Below are 15,630 nucleotides of genomic sequence, written 5' to 3' on the forward strand. Positions count from 1 at the left end.
TTCTCTTCACTTTGGCACACTGTGTGACGGCCTTGACCTGATGCGAAGATGCGAAGCCAACAGCAGTAACTAGGAGGGTCAGATTCCCGAGCCAGGACGCCTCTACCCCAGCTTCAGTGTCTTGGGCCCACGAGGCCAGGAGGGACGAGAACTGAAGATTCACCACCTACATAAGGGAGACGTCCAGCCCAGCGCTGATCTTTGGGAAGAACCTGCTCCACGGCACGGCATGGGAAAAGGCTCTGAGGCACACTTGGCACGGTCAAATGGTGGCGGTCATATAGGGCCTTGGGAGGCCATGGGGTAGGGGCTTTGGATTTTATTCCAAGCGTGATTAGAAGCTATTTGGGACGTTTCGAGTAGGAGAGTGATGTGACTTACATTTTAAAAGGATTATTTTAGCTGACATAAGGTAATAGAGTGAATGGGATTGGGTTTGAGGTGGACAGAGTATAATCAGGGAGACCTTTTAGGGGGATACTGCAAAAGTACACAGGGGTATCACGGTGGCTTGGACTAGGGTGGAAAAGTGGAGATGATGAGAAGGGGCATATATCATAGCTACCTATACACCTATATACCTATGTATACGTATAAGCTTATATAGATATACATCTTTAAATATCAGTCTATGCAAAAAGGCACAAGAAGGCAGAACTGATAGGCTGCTGGATTACATAAGCAGTTCTTGGAGCCAGATCAGATGAGAACAAGTTCTAGCATAAAACCAATGTCCCAAAGTCATAACCAAACACATAACAAAGAGGGACTGCGGGGAAACCGGGACCAGAACAGGCAAGAAACTATGATATCGCCACTTCCAGTGGCTGCCAGCACAACAGGTTCTCGCGGGCCCATACAGAAGAGAGATGAGGGCGTGATTCCAATCAGAGGCTCAGAAAATTCCCTAGTTTATCAGGCCAAAGGGTTGTTTGAGGATTTCTTTTTCTGGCCTCCAAGACATGGTTGCCTCAATCCACCCAATCTGCCCCACAGACTGTGGCAATTGGACAAATGTCAACTACTGAAGGTCAGCTTAAAGTTCAACCTTCCCACCTCCTCTCCAGCCCCAAAGGGAAGGCAGAGGAGAACACGTGGAATAGGGATAAGTAAATGGTGGGTAGTCACCTGGTGGAATACTATACAGCCATGAAAAGGGATGCCCTACAGAGGAGCCAACATAGTGAACCTCAAAAAAAGAATGTTGAGCAAAAAAAAGCAGGCTACAGAAGTGTACCAACTGTATGTTTCCTTTTACAGAAAAGTCAAAAGCAGGAAACCCAAAATATCTTGTTTAGAAATACTTACATGTTAGAAAGACATAAAGAAATTCTTAACATCTTACAGAGCACTGATTTCTTCTAAGAGAACTTAAGAGGAGGAAATTAGGTAGGGGCTTGCAAGATGCTAGTCATGCCCTAGTAAACTAGGTGATAGGCAGATGGTGTGCACTTATATTAATTATTCTTTAAACCGGACACACATACTATATTCAGTCTTTTTGTATCCTTTATGTGTCTCACAATTAAGAAATAAATAAAAGCAGACCCTCCAAACTCTGACGATATTAATAACTGTTTTACTTCCCTAAGCCCACAGTGAAAACTAAAAGTCCATCAACAGGAGAATAAAGTGTAGCCTAGTCCATACCTTGCAGGACTATATGCATCAGTTAAAAATGATAAGCTTGACCTATAAATAGCATAGTTCTTAAAGAGATTGTTGAGGAGGATGAGCAAATTGCAGAATGATAACATCTGCCACTGTAGACAAATACATATAAGATATCATTTGTGTTAAGATATATAGTATACATTATCATATATATTTAATGTATACATGATACATATATAATTAGTATGTATACATTAACATTTATTAATGTATACATGCTATACATTAATATTCGCGTAGGAAGTATGTCGTAGTGGGTTGCGGGATGGCCCCCAAAACATAAGTGCACCTGAAACCTGCGAACGTGACCTTATTTGGAAATGAACTACACCTTTGCAGATGTAGTTCAGGTAAGGATCTGGAGATTAAATCATCCTGGCTTACCCACTTAGGCCCTAAATCCAACGACAAGTGTCCTTACAAGAGACACAGAGGAAAGACATAATGGAGGTGGCCATGTGACACTGAGGCAGAGATCGGAGTAATCCAGTCACAAGCCAAGGGATGCGGACAGAAGTTGGACAAGGCAGGAAGGAATCTCCCTTAGAGGATTTAGAGGGACTTTAGCCCTGCCTACCCCATGATTTCAGTTTCTGGCCTCTAGAGCTATGAGAGAAAATGTGTCTGTTGTTCTAAGCCACCCGGTCTGTAGTAATTTGTTACAGCAGCCCCGAGAAACTAATACAGATATTCATTCAACTGCTAACAGTGGTCACCTCTGGACAGGGAAGAGGGGGTCAAAAGACACAGTCATCTCGTCTGCCACGTTCCAGTGTTTTACACGGGGAAAGGACTACATCATTCCTTGCAGCGTTAAAACTCTTCTCTGCTTACCTGTTTGCAACCTGGCTCCCCCTTGGAATGTCATCTCCACGAGAATAGGGACTTTGTCCGTTTTGTTCAGTGCTGTATCTCGCACCTAGCATAGCACCCGGCACCCAAGGGATCTCTAGAATAAGTAAATGAAGGATCTTGGTTTACGTAAATACTTCCAAAGTTCCATCCGTGCTCAGGGCCTCCCACTTCAAACTTTCTCTGTCCCGAAGCCTGGAAAGGGAGATTTCCATGGGCACAGTCTGGACACACAACTCAATCATTCATTGAATTGTTTTTGACCAATACAAATGGGTTAGGGGTGACAACAGTAAACAAAACAGGCACAGTGTGCCCTTCCCCACACACACCAGAGCTCACAAGCCAGGGACAGATATTACGATCAGAACACTCAAGATTAACACCCCATGTCCTCTGTCTGGATGTTCTCAAATAGACATTCGAATAAAAATATGTTCACAAAGCACATTTTCTCATATTCAAGAAAAAAATCAGAAGACTATATTATTCTTTGAATCTAATTCAAGAAGATTAAGCCATAAACTTTTTTTTTTTTTTTTGGTAAATTGGTGAATCTGACCAATTCTGCAAATCCAGTTCATTATTTGACAAATTGGCTTTCAGAAAACTGGTTTTCGATATATTGGACCACTTCTGCCAGGATCACCTAACGCCAGATATGGGTCATCCGTTCAAATGTCACACCCTCTAACTGACCTTCCCCGGCCAGGCAACTGGTTAAACATCCCTCCCACTCCCTGCCCGTGCACTCTACACACTATTTCATTTTGCTTCCTGCACGGTGCAAGACTAAATCATCCTATTAACTTGTTCACTTTTATCTTCCATCTCCTCCTATTACAAGGAAGCTTGATGGAAGCGGAGCCCTTTCTTCTTGTTGGCACATGGCGGGCACACAACAAATGTTTGTTATGTGACTGCATCGTTCCCTACAGCCCACTGATATCTACCACTGTAGGCTCATGGCAAATGGAGGGCATGGGCTACTTTATTGCTGTCTTCCCTTTGACCTTCAGCCACTCATCATCTCCTACAACTCAGGGATCTGCTACAAACAGGGTTTTAGACAGTACTAATCCTTGTTAGCCTCGTGCTACAGATGACACAGGTATTACCATCAGCAGAAGTCTCATTTAATCCCAAAGAGATTTAGACCAGCCATACAAACCATCTAAGGCTTGCTCTGGGCAAGAAAAGGTGACCAGATAAGGTGAGACTCCCCACCCTCTGGCTTCATTCTGCTTTTTTCTCCCCTTATGGATGTATAAAGCTCTCTCTGGAGATGACAGGCTTCCAGAGAAACGGATCATGAAAAACACAAAGTCTCTAGTGTGTTCGGCAGGCACGTATGGTGAAGGAAGGGTGTAATAAGATGCAAAGAAATCTCATTGTCACACGCGCACGCGCGCGCGCACACACGCACACACACACACACTTCCTTTTTTCCATACTATACTCTCTTCTCTGCACGTAGAAGGCCTCCAGAAGGCTGCTCCTGGTTTAGAAACCTTCCCCCACCCCATTTTGTTGCATGCCGGTGCAAGTCAAAGCAGCATCCAGATCCTTCCCACCCTGTTTTTCCCCGTAGCACACTGATTGCCATCTGAAATTAAGTTCTTTGTGTGTTCTTAATTCTATAAATATTTATAGAAAGATTAAAGATACCAAGAATTTGGAATTTGTCTGTCTCTCTAATCTATGTTGTAAGTCGGTATTGGGCATTTCTGAAGAAGGGCCCGGTTGGGGCTTCGGTAGTAAAGGCCTCACAGTGTCCCCTGTCTCACTTATCCTCGCCCTATAGCTTAACAATAGATTGTCCCCAGTGGCTTAACCCAGAGCTTGGAACGTCCCCTGCCATAGGAAGTCGCCCCGATACTTTCTGTGGATGCCCTTATGCTTACCAATCACAATCCTTCTGGTCCAGCGTTCTTTCCAAACTACTCCCATCTTTGTCCTGTTGTAGCCGCCAGCCCCGGAAAGACACACGGACCACCAGAAATCAGTAAGTTATAGGAAACATACTCTTTATTCACCCAGCTGGGTCTGCCAGGGATACGCAGACCCCAAATTAAGCAGTCCCAAAATGTAGAGGTACGGGGTTTTTAAGCCCTAAATCCCATTCCTCATTCTGTCTTAAACACAAAGGTCTATTTTTCTCTTATTCACTACCTGTCAACCCACAGGTCGGTTGTGCAAGCAGGGGTACAGAAGCAGAAAGCTTATTGTTAGAATGTTATGTTCCCATGAGTGATAGCCTATGTTCCCATGGGCGACAGCCAAATAGTAATTTTCCAGCCAGCACAGTCCCTGGGTTGCTAACTCCATCCGAGGGCCACGTTGCCAGAGGGACGCCTCCAAGAAGCACAACAGACACCCCGGAACCGTCACGAAGCCCCTAGAATAATGCCCAGATTTTCCCTTAAATGCCCGCAGCCGGACAGAGAGGGCAAGGAAGTTTTCGAAGGTGTTAACCTGCTGCCTTCTCAGGTCACACGTGCTCTGACACTTAGACACTTATTCTAAATACCCCAGGTCCTGGGTGGGTCTGTTAGCTGAGTGACACAGGCAGCAGGAGCCCCGGACTCGGATGCCCTCTGGTTATATTTCTTTTGGACATTTAGGGCAATTTAAACCTTTCTTTCATTTTTATTAGCGTTCTTTTATTGATTGTATTTACTTGTATTCATGATTCTTTGGGTGATGTTTTTTTATTATGCTTTAGGATGTCACGGGCGAGTCTGAATTGGCTGGAGAGGCTCTAGGATGTACGGACAGCCCCTCTGATAAAGCTGCAGGCTCCGTTCATTGCTCCTCCACGTGGTGACGGCCGCCGATCGGACTCCCCCAGGTCCAATCCAGGATGCAGCTCCCGCCTGCAGCTCGCGCCAGGGGCTGCAGAAGGATCCCGGCCAAGCGCTCGCACCACTCTCAGCTCGCGCGTTGATTGGCTGGCGGAGCTGGTCCAACATCGTTGGCTACTGCCCCGCGGAAGACTGGCTTGAGCGCCAACCAATCGCAAGTCTCTCTGGTGCATCGGCCGCTCCTCTCAGCCAATCCAAAAGAGGATCCAGAAAAAGGCGTGCCCAATAGGAACTGGGCAGCGGTGTCGGTTTGCCGTCAGACCGAGAGGGCCGTGGATGTCACCTTGACAACCTGACCGGTGATGGGAAAGTTAGTCTTGCCCCATCTGCTGATCTCTTCCGGTCCCGAAATAGTCACCCTTGGCGTCACTGAGTCACAGCCTACAGCTTGATTGCTGTGGGACAAACGGGGGGATTTGCGGCTGGGACATGATTTTTCTTTCATTTACATATTCAGATATGCTTATTGGGCTCCCAGTCTGTGAGGACCCAAAGCGCTTGGGGAATCTGAGGGAACTCCACGAAGTGCAGAGGGAAGAAAGTGAACAGATTTGTAACTTTAGGTAGTAACTTGAGGTAACTCAAGTTAGTGAGAAGTGACAAATAACTCGGATTACAGAATAGAAAGTAGCTGAACCAAGAAGCAGCCTCTCACCGGACACCAAATCTCTGGCACCTTGATCTTGGACTTCTAGCCTCCAGAATTGTGAGAAATAAATGTTTGTTTATGCCACCTGATCTATAGCATTTTTGTTGTAGCAGCCGGAATAGACTAAGGCAAGGACCTTTTACACTCTTTAACTTACTGAGGACCCCAACGAGCTTTTGTTTTCGTGGGTTATGCCTACCGATTAGAATTAACAATAAAATTAGAAAGAACTACCAAATGAGAAATAACAACTGAGAAACCTATAACTATATAATATACTTATTTTGAAAGAACAATAAGCCAATCGATACGCGTTACCATGCACAACATATTTTTATGAAAATAACTATACTTTGCAAAACAAAAAAACTAGAAGAGTGGCATTGTTTTATTTTCGCCCACATCTCTGACTGTAATTTCATCGAAGGCAGCTGGATCCTCATCTCTGCTTCGGTGTTCCCTCTGTCGTGGTTTCGCATGGCTTGTAGCCTCTGGAAAACTCCGTTTTACGTTCACGATAGAATGAGAGCGAAAAATGCAAACAGCTGATTATGAATCGTATTTTATGTAACTAGAGGCCAGACACACACTGAGAACCACAGGCCTCTGCAAGCGGGTGAACGAGCATTTTTAAGCCTCTTCCAAGTTGTTTCCTCCATGAAAAAAAAAAATTATATATGCTTGTAGGATGAGCATTCGGATGATTTTACACAGTTTACAAAGGGTGTTCTAAGCAATACAAGGGAAGGATCTAAAAACCAAGGGAGGCAAATTGTGCAGTCTCGTGCCCTCGAAGTCGATGAGGGTACTCTTGGTGCCCTTATTTTGTCTGATTCCCAGGCAAGAACGGTCTCGCCCTACTCGCAACAAGATCCGAAATCCCAATCAAACAGCCTCTTTAAACAGGGCAACCCGAGACCCCTGAAAGCCAGAAAATGTCCAGAAAAGAGCAATCTGAGGTTCTCCTGAATACCCAATAAACCGCAAAATACATTAACACCTACTTCCCAGCATAGCTGGAGATTGGATTACTGGCGTGAGGACCAAATGCACGCATGCATTTAAAAATTTTCAGAGAAAGGGCTATTCTATATAAATTTTGATGGTAGAGGGCACTCTCTCTGCCTCAGCTGGCAGTGGGAAACTGGATGTGGCATCAGAGCTGCTGGATTTCAGTCCTGGCTCCCCGCGCTCTCTCAAGCTGTGCTATTTTGTACACGTCGCTTAACCTCTCTGAGCCCCATACAAAACAGGAATTCGTTGCAAGGCTTAAATGAAAAAAAAAAAAAGATAAGCTGTAAAACGCAAATATTATTTATCATCACTCTCAGCTGCCACTCCTGGGCACAGAAAAGATGGTGGTTATTTGAGTTTTTTGATGGTCATGATTTATAGTCATCGTTTCATCAGGACCACCAATTAATATCCACACACACAAACTGTTAAAAGCCACAGCTTCTCCCGGAGGGAGATCCTAAAGGGTGTAGTGATTTCTGCCTCTAGGGAGATGGCCTGCAAGACTGGGCTCCAACCCAGGTTCCCCAGGACGAAGCACTCAACCTTGAGTGTTTCAAAACTTCCCTGAACACAGTTTTTCTCATTCGTGTTACAGAGATGATCTCTTCTTAGCAGATTGTGTAATTTCAACCAGCCAGGGCAGACAGAGCTGAGCTGACACGCGGAAGATTTAGTTTATGAGAATTGCTGTTGTCGTTTATGGGAGGCATAAAGTCACCATATCCCTTTCCCATTACCTTTATGTCAACCTGTGGAACACTGGTCCTGAAAACTCATCTAAAAAAGAACTGTTTCTCTACTCACAACACTTGGACAGCGGATGTGTGGGGTTTTCTCTCACCTTCCAGAATTAGCACAGATCCCACAGGTCAAACACTCAGCCCCACAAGACGGCTCCCACCTCAGATGCCAATCCCACAAGTAGTGGGGTCCCCAGATCACCCACATTTCTGCCTGACTTGGCTACTTTTCAGAGATTCCATGACCTGTAATTTGCTAGAATGGCTCAGAACTCAGGGAACCATTTACGTGTATTTATAGTTTATTAGAAAGGACGTGACGAAGGACACAGATGCACAGCCAGAGGAAGAGGCACACGGGGTGAGGTCCAGAACAGTCCCAAGTGCAGGAGCTTCTGTCCCCATGGAGTTGCGGTACGCCACCCTCCTGGCACGTGGATGTGTTCACCAACCCAGAAGCTCTCAGCACCCTGCTGTTGAGGATTTTTATGGAGATTCTATTATGTAGGCACGGGTGATTAAACCACTGGCCATTGCTGACTATCTCAGCCCCTTCTCCCCTCCCCGGAGGGTGGAGAGGGTCTGAAAACCCTCCAATCACATCGTTGGTTCTTCCAGCTGTAGAACAGGTATGTGGCTATACCCATGTCATCATTTTTGAGTCGTTATTTTGCTATCGTAAAGAACAGGTCCCGGCTAACACACGTCATTAAGAAGATTTAGACAAACTTTATCAAAACTGTTTATACTCGTCAGAAATAGCATTTCTTGGTTTAATTAAAGATGGCCAGCTTTCAGTTAAGACGTTACCTCTGAGTAAGTGAACGGTCTGCTTGGGGGAACAAAACTGACCGTGCCCAGGGTTGGCGATGGGGTGCAGGGACTGGAATTCTCACACCTCACTGGTGGGGATGTCAAACGGTACCAACCCTTTGGGAAATGGTTTCTTGAAGAATCAAACACATACTTAGCAGATGGTCCAGCCATTCCACCCCTAAGTATTTATTCACCCAAGAGAAATGAAGAATATGTTCGTCCGAACACCTGTGCATGGGTGTTCCCAGCTGCTTTATTTGCCCCAAACTGGAAACGTCCCCAACCCATCAACAGGTGAGTGGATAACCAAACGGAGGTATGTTCATACCGTAGACTACTACCCGGCAATAAAAAGGTGAGAACCACAGACACACACAACCTAGATGGGTTTCAAAATAATTATGCAGGGGGGAAAAGACAGCCCCTTGTGTTTGATCCCAATCAGTTTGCACACATCAGGGGTTGCTTGGCGGCGTAAGAGCAGGGAGGGACCAGGAAGAGACATGAGGGACTTTGGGAGGCGACGGTCGTCACGCTCCCTTATCTTGATTGCAGCCATGTTTTCACGGGTAGAGACACACATCGAAAGTTATCAAACCGTACACTCGAAACGTGGGCAGTTCACTGCACGTCAGTTATACCTCCGTGAGGCTGTTTTAACAAAACCAGCAAACAGGCCGTAGGAAACCTGGACTGAAACCAGACGCAGAGGGGACGGGTGTGACACCTAGCTGACCTGGGCATTAAGTAAAGCACATGCCGGCTGCAACGGTGGCCATGACCAGAGGCAGCTGGTGGCTTTCAGCAGAAGGAAGGGTTGGGCAGGACGTCTGGCCGACGCTGTCGGGGGGAGCTGTCATCCCCTTGTTGGCTCGGTCTAATCACACTCCTGCCTGGCACAGCAGCCCCTGGCGAGGACAGGCTCCTGCTCCATCTAATTCCTCTGGGTCACCATGACCCGCTCCCACCCGCCTCCCCAGCCTGCTTTTCATTCAGATCTGTCTTTTTTAAATGTGTTCTTGCAAAACGATTATTTTAACCACATGTTATTTAATTCGCTCTTGGACGACAGTTTGCATAGCTCATTCTGGTTCCTACTTGCTCACCCAGCACTGTTGCTATGGCTACTAGTTGCTGCATTCCCTCCCCTGATGTGGGGTTGCTGCGTCTGATCTGCACGCTCTCCCAGCCAGGTGGCCTCCAGATAGTGGGGCCTCACACTGTGCCCTGGGGGATCCCTGCGAGACTTGCTTTGCGAGATCAACAAACCCAAGAGCAATGCTTTTGGGTCATAAGTGGATTTAATTCGACTGTTCTCTTACTATATTTATTCCTGAATGTCTGCTAGGAAAACACTTTTTAGCACCCACAAAAGCATCTCGAAAGCATCTCGGTTCAGGGTGGAGTGGAGGGGTGTACATCAGTTGCAAAACCCTGGTAGGGTTTCCCAAATTAGGAAATGAAAATACGGGATGCCTGGTTAAATCTGAACTTCAGATAAGCAACGAATACTTTTTCGTATTACTGTCTCAGATGACACATGGGATATACATATACTAAAATGTGTTTGTTGTTTATGTGACACTCAAATTTAGGCAGGCATCCTGTTTTTTATCCGACAATTCAAATTTTAAATTCAAGATTGTATGACCTTCTCAGACTAGGTAACAGAATCGATCATGTCAAAACTGGGAAAACTCCACAAACACTTGGCTGGAAGCGATGAAATATATTTAGGAAGTCCGTACAACAAAATTACAATAAACATTTATTAATAGCTGCAATTTCCACAATATTTTAATTCTGTTCTGAAATCAGTCTACAAATATCTCTACATAACACCAAAGCCATTATTTAATAAATAACAGGAATGTATGTATCACTTTGCAAAAAAAAATAAGCCTTATACATTTACGTCTATATATATTTGTAGAATCAGTTTCCCGAGACTCATGAGACTAAAGTGTGCACACACCACACACACACACACACGCGCACACACCCCACTATATTCAAATCAAAGGGATTTAGATTCAGTGTCAAATTAAACGCTATATCAAATTCATAACCAGGTACACAAAATAGGAATTGAATCATAAATGCACTGTTGGCAATGGGCGCCTTACTTCACGAATATGATTTCCAGTTAAGAAGAGGGAACTGCTCTGCTGGGTTTGAAGTGAGCGCTAATCACCATCACCATCACGAGAAATCGGTTTAATTACACGGTATTCAGAGATTTAACACACATGCAGATGTTAGACTGACGCTACGGTAAAACCTTTAAATCTGCAAGAAGACATTAGGACGTATGGTCAATAACTCCACCAGCTGCCACAGGCTTTCAGTAGACGACGCAAGTGACAATCAGTTTGTTTGTTTTTTGCCACCACAAGGGACAAACTGGTCCTGATCCATCCATGTGCTACACATCGAGGAATCGCAGAAGAGCAAAGCATAGAATTCGGCTTATGCCAGATACTGTACATCATATTGATGGCTGTCTAATATTAGTTTTAAGGGTACTGTGTTAGATCCTGCAAAATATATATAATTCTATTATTCACAAGCTGAGGAGCAGAAGTCCAACACTCGAATGGCCATAAACAAAGACTTTGCAGAATGGTGACGTATTATTTAAAAAATGAAGTTGGGGGGTTGACACCGTAAGGTCTTAGGAATCCCCTTTAACTCGAGCTAGCTGATGGCAAGCGCAGGCTTTTTGGTTAAGTCAGCAGACTCGACACCAAGCAGGGAAAAGGCGGCAAACCAAGCAGGCAGATGTCATTCATCAAAAGCATCTTAAGAAGTAACGGGAAGCAGGGAAAGGAAGCAGTTTACGATTCCTACCTGGGACAAAGCATATGAACTACTGTTTCAGAGTCTGATTGGCTATCTGACATGTCATTCCTAGTCTCTCCGTAAGGCTGCTGAATCAGAGACAGACTAACAACCAACGTGGTTCCCATCTTCCCCAGAAGCCAGCCCTCGTGGCCGTGCGAAAGTCCTGACCACCGGCCCCCACCTGTACGTTCACAGCCAATTAGAGATGTCCCCACCCAGCCACTTCCCACCACCACAGTCGGCAAGGCATGGTCCCGGCCCCCCTCTCTCCGCGTCCGTGTGGCGCCCTGTGCCTCTCATCTCGGGGTATTAAAAACCCTTTCCCTGGCATTAACCCCGACGGGTCACCACTCGGTGCTCACCTTCATAAACGAACTCCGGCGTAACTCACGAGGCCAGCTTGCAAGAATTTCTGCCGCTCTTGTTGTACTGTGTTCCCAGAAGTGATACGGGGGTCTCACCACAACGTGAAGCAAAACCAACCAACCAACCAACCAACACACCAAAAACACCCGACGGCAAGTAAAGCTGATGGGTTTCGGAAAATATATTTATGGAATAAAAATACATTCCATAAATTGCGCACCACAAAAGCATCTTCGCCAGCCCGTCAAGGAAGAGCTCGTTATCAACACTGAGCCCAAAACGTCCACGCGAATCCAGCAATTTAGAGGTCACCGGTCCTTCCTCTTTTCTGTCCTTGGTGTTTACTGTGATACTGAAATACTGCAGGATTAACACTGATGAAGATACTTTAAAAACCGAGTCATTATAACGGATCCACAGTAGGTCTCACCGGGATGGTTTTTAAATCACATTTGATTTAGTGCTGCGCGAATATATTCTACAGCCCTGAAGATATAAAAAAGGGTTCTCTTCAAGGCATGAGATATGGTACAAAAATACATTTTTCCACATACAAAAGAGAGAAAAAAGAAAGAAATGGGAGTGGGCTGTAGCAGGAGGGAGCCAAATACCCTACAAACTTCCGTGGAATGGAGAAAGAAAAAAGTCCCAAACTATTTGGGGTTAAGATGATGCCCAAAGAAAAGTCAAAGTTCTGCGTTAAAAAGGAAGAGTTATCGAGACCTAACATCTAGGACATCTATCAGAATTTCAAACAAGGTTCTACCCCGAAGTGAGACTCCAGATTAAGTACAGGTTCTTTTATTAAAAATAAAAGTATCTCTCCCTTGAGTGTATCAAACTGTAAACTGGGCTTCAGAGCCTACACTTAGCCGATTTGGTAAAAACGGTGCGAGGGCTTGACAGCGATTTTCAGTTGATGCTTGTGGTCTCACCTAGCTAGGGCCCAGACTCAGGGGCCTTCCCTGATTTAATGGCAGATAAAATGGCTTTCCGGCCTAGGGCCCTTCAGGTCTCATGTGTGAGGGCGGGGGCGGGGGCGGGGATTGGAGTCGCTGTTATACAGTGAGAGCTCAAGACTTAAAGGCTTTGTGCAGAATATGCCAATTTCCCACGGTCTACATAAGCAAAGCAATGTTTTAGTACCTAAGCGTGCCAACACACAAAAGCCAAATGCACACGCAAACGAAGGAGGGCAAGGATGACCTCCCCAGGTGAAAATGGATTCATCCATAAGTATCTAAATGACAAAACTGGACCGATGTCAATCCAGAAACCACAGGTTTCAAATGCTCACAGATAAAGATTTGCCTAAGCAAACCTCGGGGAACAGGTCGATATGATTCCAGGAAATGAACCAAATGCAGGAGTGTTTGGGTCCCGTGATGTGCACCTTAAAAAGAGAAGTTTCATAAATGTCTTCCAAAACATCTGCTTCTGTTTTCCAGGTACTTGCAACCAAAAATAAAACTTCACAGAAACCTCGCACAGGCGTTAGCAGACAGCTGAGTTATCTCCAATCTGATACCTAGACCACAAGGTCTTGGTTTTACCTGATGGGACGGGGAGGGGTCTCTGCACATGTGCGTCCAGGGGCTCTGGGTGGGGGCTGCCGGGGCGCAGAGGCGGGCAGCGAAGGACTACGGAGAACATCTCGACCCCTAGCAGTTTTCAAAACTGCAATCTGCCTCGGCGGGACCTTCCTTTACTTGCCATTTTTCTGTTGCTTGCCAACACCCTTGGGGCCCTGGAAAGGGGGTGTTTCTACTCAGCTCTAAGCCTTGCAAAGCTCCCCTGGCCGGGACCCCCACAGCTGTCTGCCCAGCGTGTACCTCTGCCCGTAGAGACTCCCTAAAACGAGGACACCACAGACTTTAGACAGAAAGCACCCAACGCGTGTATTGTAAAAACGTCAGGAGAAACAATCCAGGTCTTCTCCAGAGCTAGTTGACACCACTTATTGTTCCTGAGACTCTTTACAAGCAGCGATAAGACTTGAAAATGTTCTTAGCTGCTTTGGTTTATTCTCCTTCTAAGGTCCTGAGTCAACCAAAACCAAAATGCAACGAATAATCAAAAAACCCTTGAGCGTGGATCTCTCTCTACAGGCCCAGCTGGCAAACGGCAAAATCAGGACATCGAAGAGATTTCTGAGTGAGCTCGGAAGCCTACCCAGGTGGCTCCTGACAGCAAACCCCAAGGACGTTTCTTTGCCCAATCCTTGAGTTTTTCCTTTACAAAATGTTGAGGTTAAAATTCATCCACGTACAGAAGGGGAGAGGGAGAGAAATCTCAGGTTTTCCACAAAGAATGACTTCTTAGAAATATAATTGATGCCAGCCTGGCTAGGATCGCCAGGGTCCAAGAGGCATCTAGTTCCAGCCTCAAGCCCAACCGTCTACATTCAGAAGCGACAACATTCATCGGCTTGGTCGACATCGACCAAGAATAACATAAAACGAAGCTCACCGCTTTGGAACAGGAAAATAACGCACACAGACCTCACCCACCAATCCCTCCACTGTGAAAACAAACGCTTCACTTTTCTAAAATGTCAAACTAGCGTATTCCTCCCCTCCATGTATAGTTCTAATACACTTGATTCGGATCTGCCTTTATTAAAAAACCTTACAAAAGATGTATTTAAATGCTTGAAAAAATTAACTTTATGCTCTATGCAGATAAACTTCTCTGACTGTACAGTTAATATGGTTATATCCTTTGTTTAAAAAATATTTCTCCCACTAATGACACTCCGTAGGCAGTTCTACATGAATGATCTTGTCATTTCTCTCGGAATGTGTCCCAAGAGTTTACCTTGGCCGGAAATACCCTCACAGAGCGCCACTCTCTTGCTCAGGGACGTTTATTAAGATTGTTTCGGGCTCAGCATTCTCTTTTTCTTTCTCTTTTTCTGTTTTCTGAGAGAGGGCGCTGGTGTGAGGGGACCCGGCCGGCTGGCTGATTGTCACTTGCTGTTGGCACGGTCGAGACTTTCTAGCACTCGGTTGAGGCGTATGTTAAGCAGTCTGACCTGGTTCTCCAGGTGTTCCAGCTTCTCCTCCACGCTGGGGCCGCTGGGGCCGCCACGCCAGTAGAAGCCCATGGGGCCAGTCATGAAGTAGACGGCCACCACGAAGCACAGGGGCAGGATGGCGTTCTCCGGCTCGCCCTCGTACTTGTGCAGGATGTACACGCAGGACATGGAGAACAGGATGACCCGAAAGACCCAGAAGAAGCGGCCGAACACCACATGCAGGACGCTGAAGGTGAAGCCCAAGGTCAGAGACAAGAACCAGTAGGCCAGGAGGACGATGCCGACGAGCAGGAGGGCGCGCACCGGGCTGTTGGCCACCGAGGCTGGGCTGAAATAGTGGGACAGGTTCGAGACTGCAGAACAGAAGAGGGACAGCGGCTGGTTACAGGGCGTCGGGGCTTCCTCCACACGCTGGGACGGGGCGGCACAGCTCACTTGCTGGGTGTCTCCCACAGCCTGAGGCACTAAGCTGCCTCCACGACCTTCATACTAAAAACCCTGTGAGAAGACAGAGCGAGCCTTTCCGACTGCCTGCCGTCTCCCGGGTTTAAAACACCTGTCACGGTGGGGCAGAGCCTGCAGACTCTCCTCCAATCTCCCTCCTTCCTGTCTTCCACAGTCACAAGTGCCCAGTTTCTGGCTGGGCACGCGGCTGCCTGCATTAAAGGCATCTCCCAAGTCTCCCTTCTGGCCACATAACTAAGCTCTGGTCAAGGAGAGGGAAGCAGAAGTGTTCTGTGGTCACTTCAAGGGGTTTTTCCTAAAAGTAGC

General features: G+C 46.2%; 1 protein-coding gene across 1 annotated transcript in view; it reads right to left on the reverse strand.

The window, feature by feature from the left end:
- Positions 1-10,363: 10,363 nt before the first annotated feature.
- The window catches only part of BRI3BP (BRI3 binding protein), a 14,764-nt gene continuing 9,497 nt past the window's right edge, over positions 10,364-15,630 (reverse strand). The window contains exon 3 of the mRNA XM_006909971.3: positions 10,364-15,212. Coding sequence (XP_006910033.2) covers positions 14,791-15,212 — 422 coding nt within the window. The 3' untranslated portion in view covers positions 10,364-14,790. The remainder of the gene's footprint in view (positions 15,213-15,630) is intronic.

The sequence above is a fragment of the Pteropus alecto genome, unplaced genomic scaffold, assembly GCF_000325575.1.
Source record: "Pteropus alecto unplaced genomic scaffold, ASM32557v1 scaffold213, whole genome shotgun sequence".
In the NCBI taxonomy this organism is placed as follows: domain Eukaryota; kingdom Metazoa; phylum Chordata; class Mammalia; order Chiroptera; family Pteropodidae; genus Pteropus; species Pteropus alecto.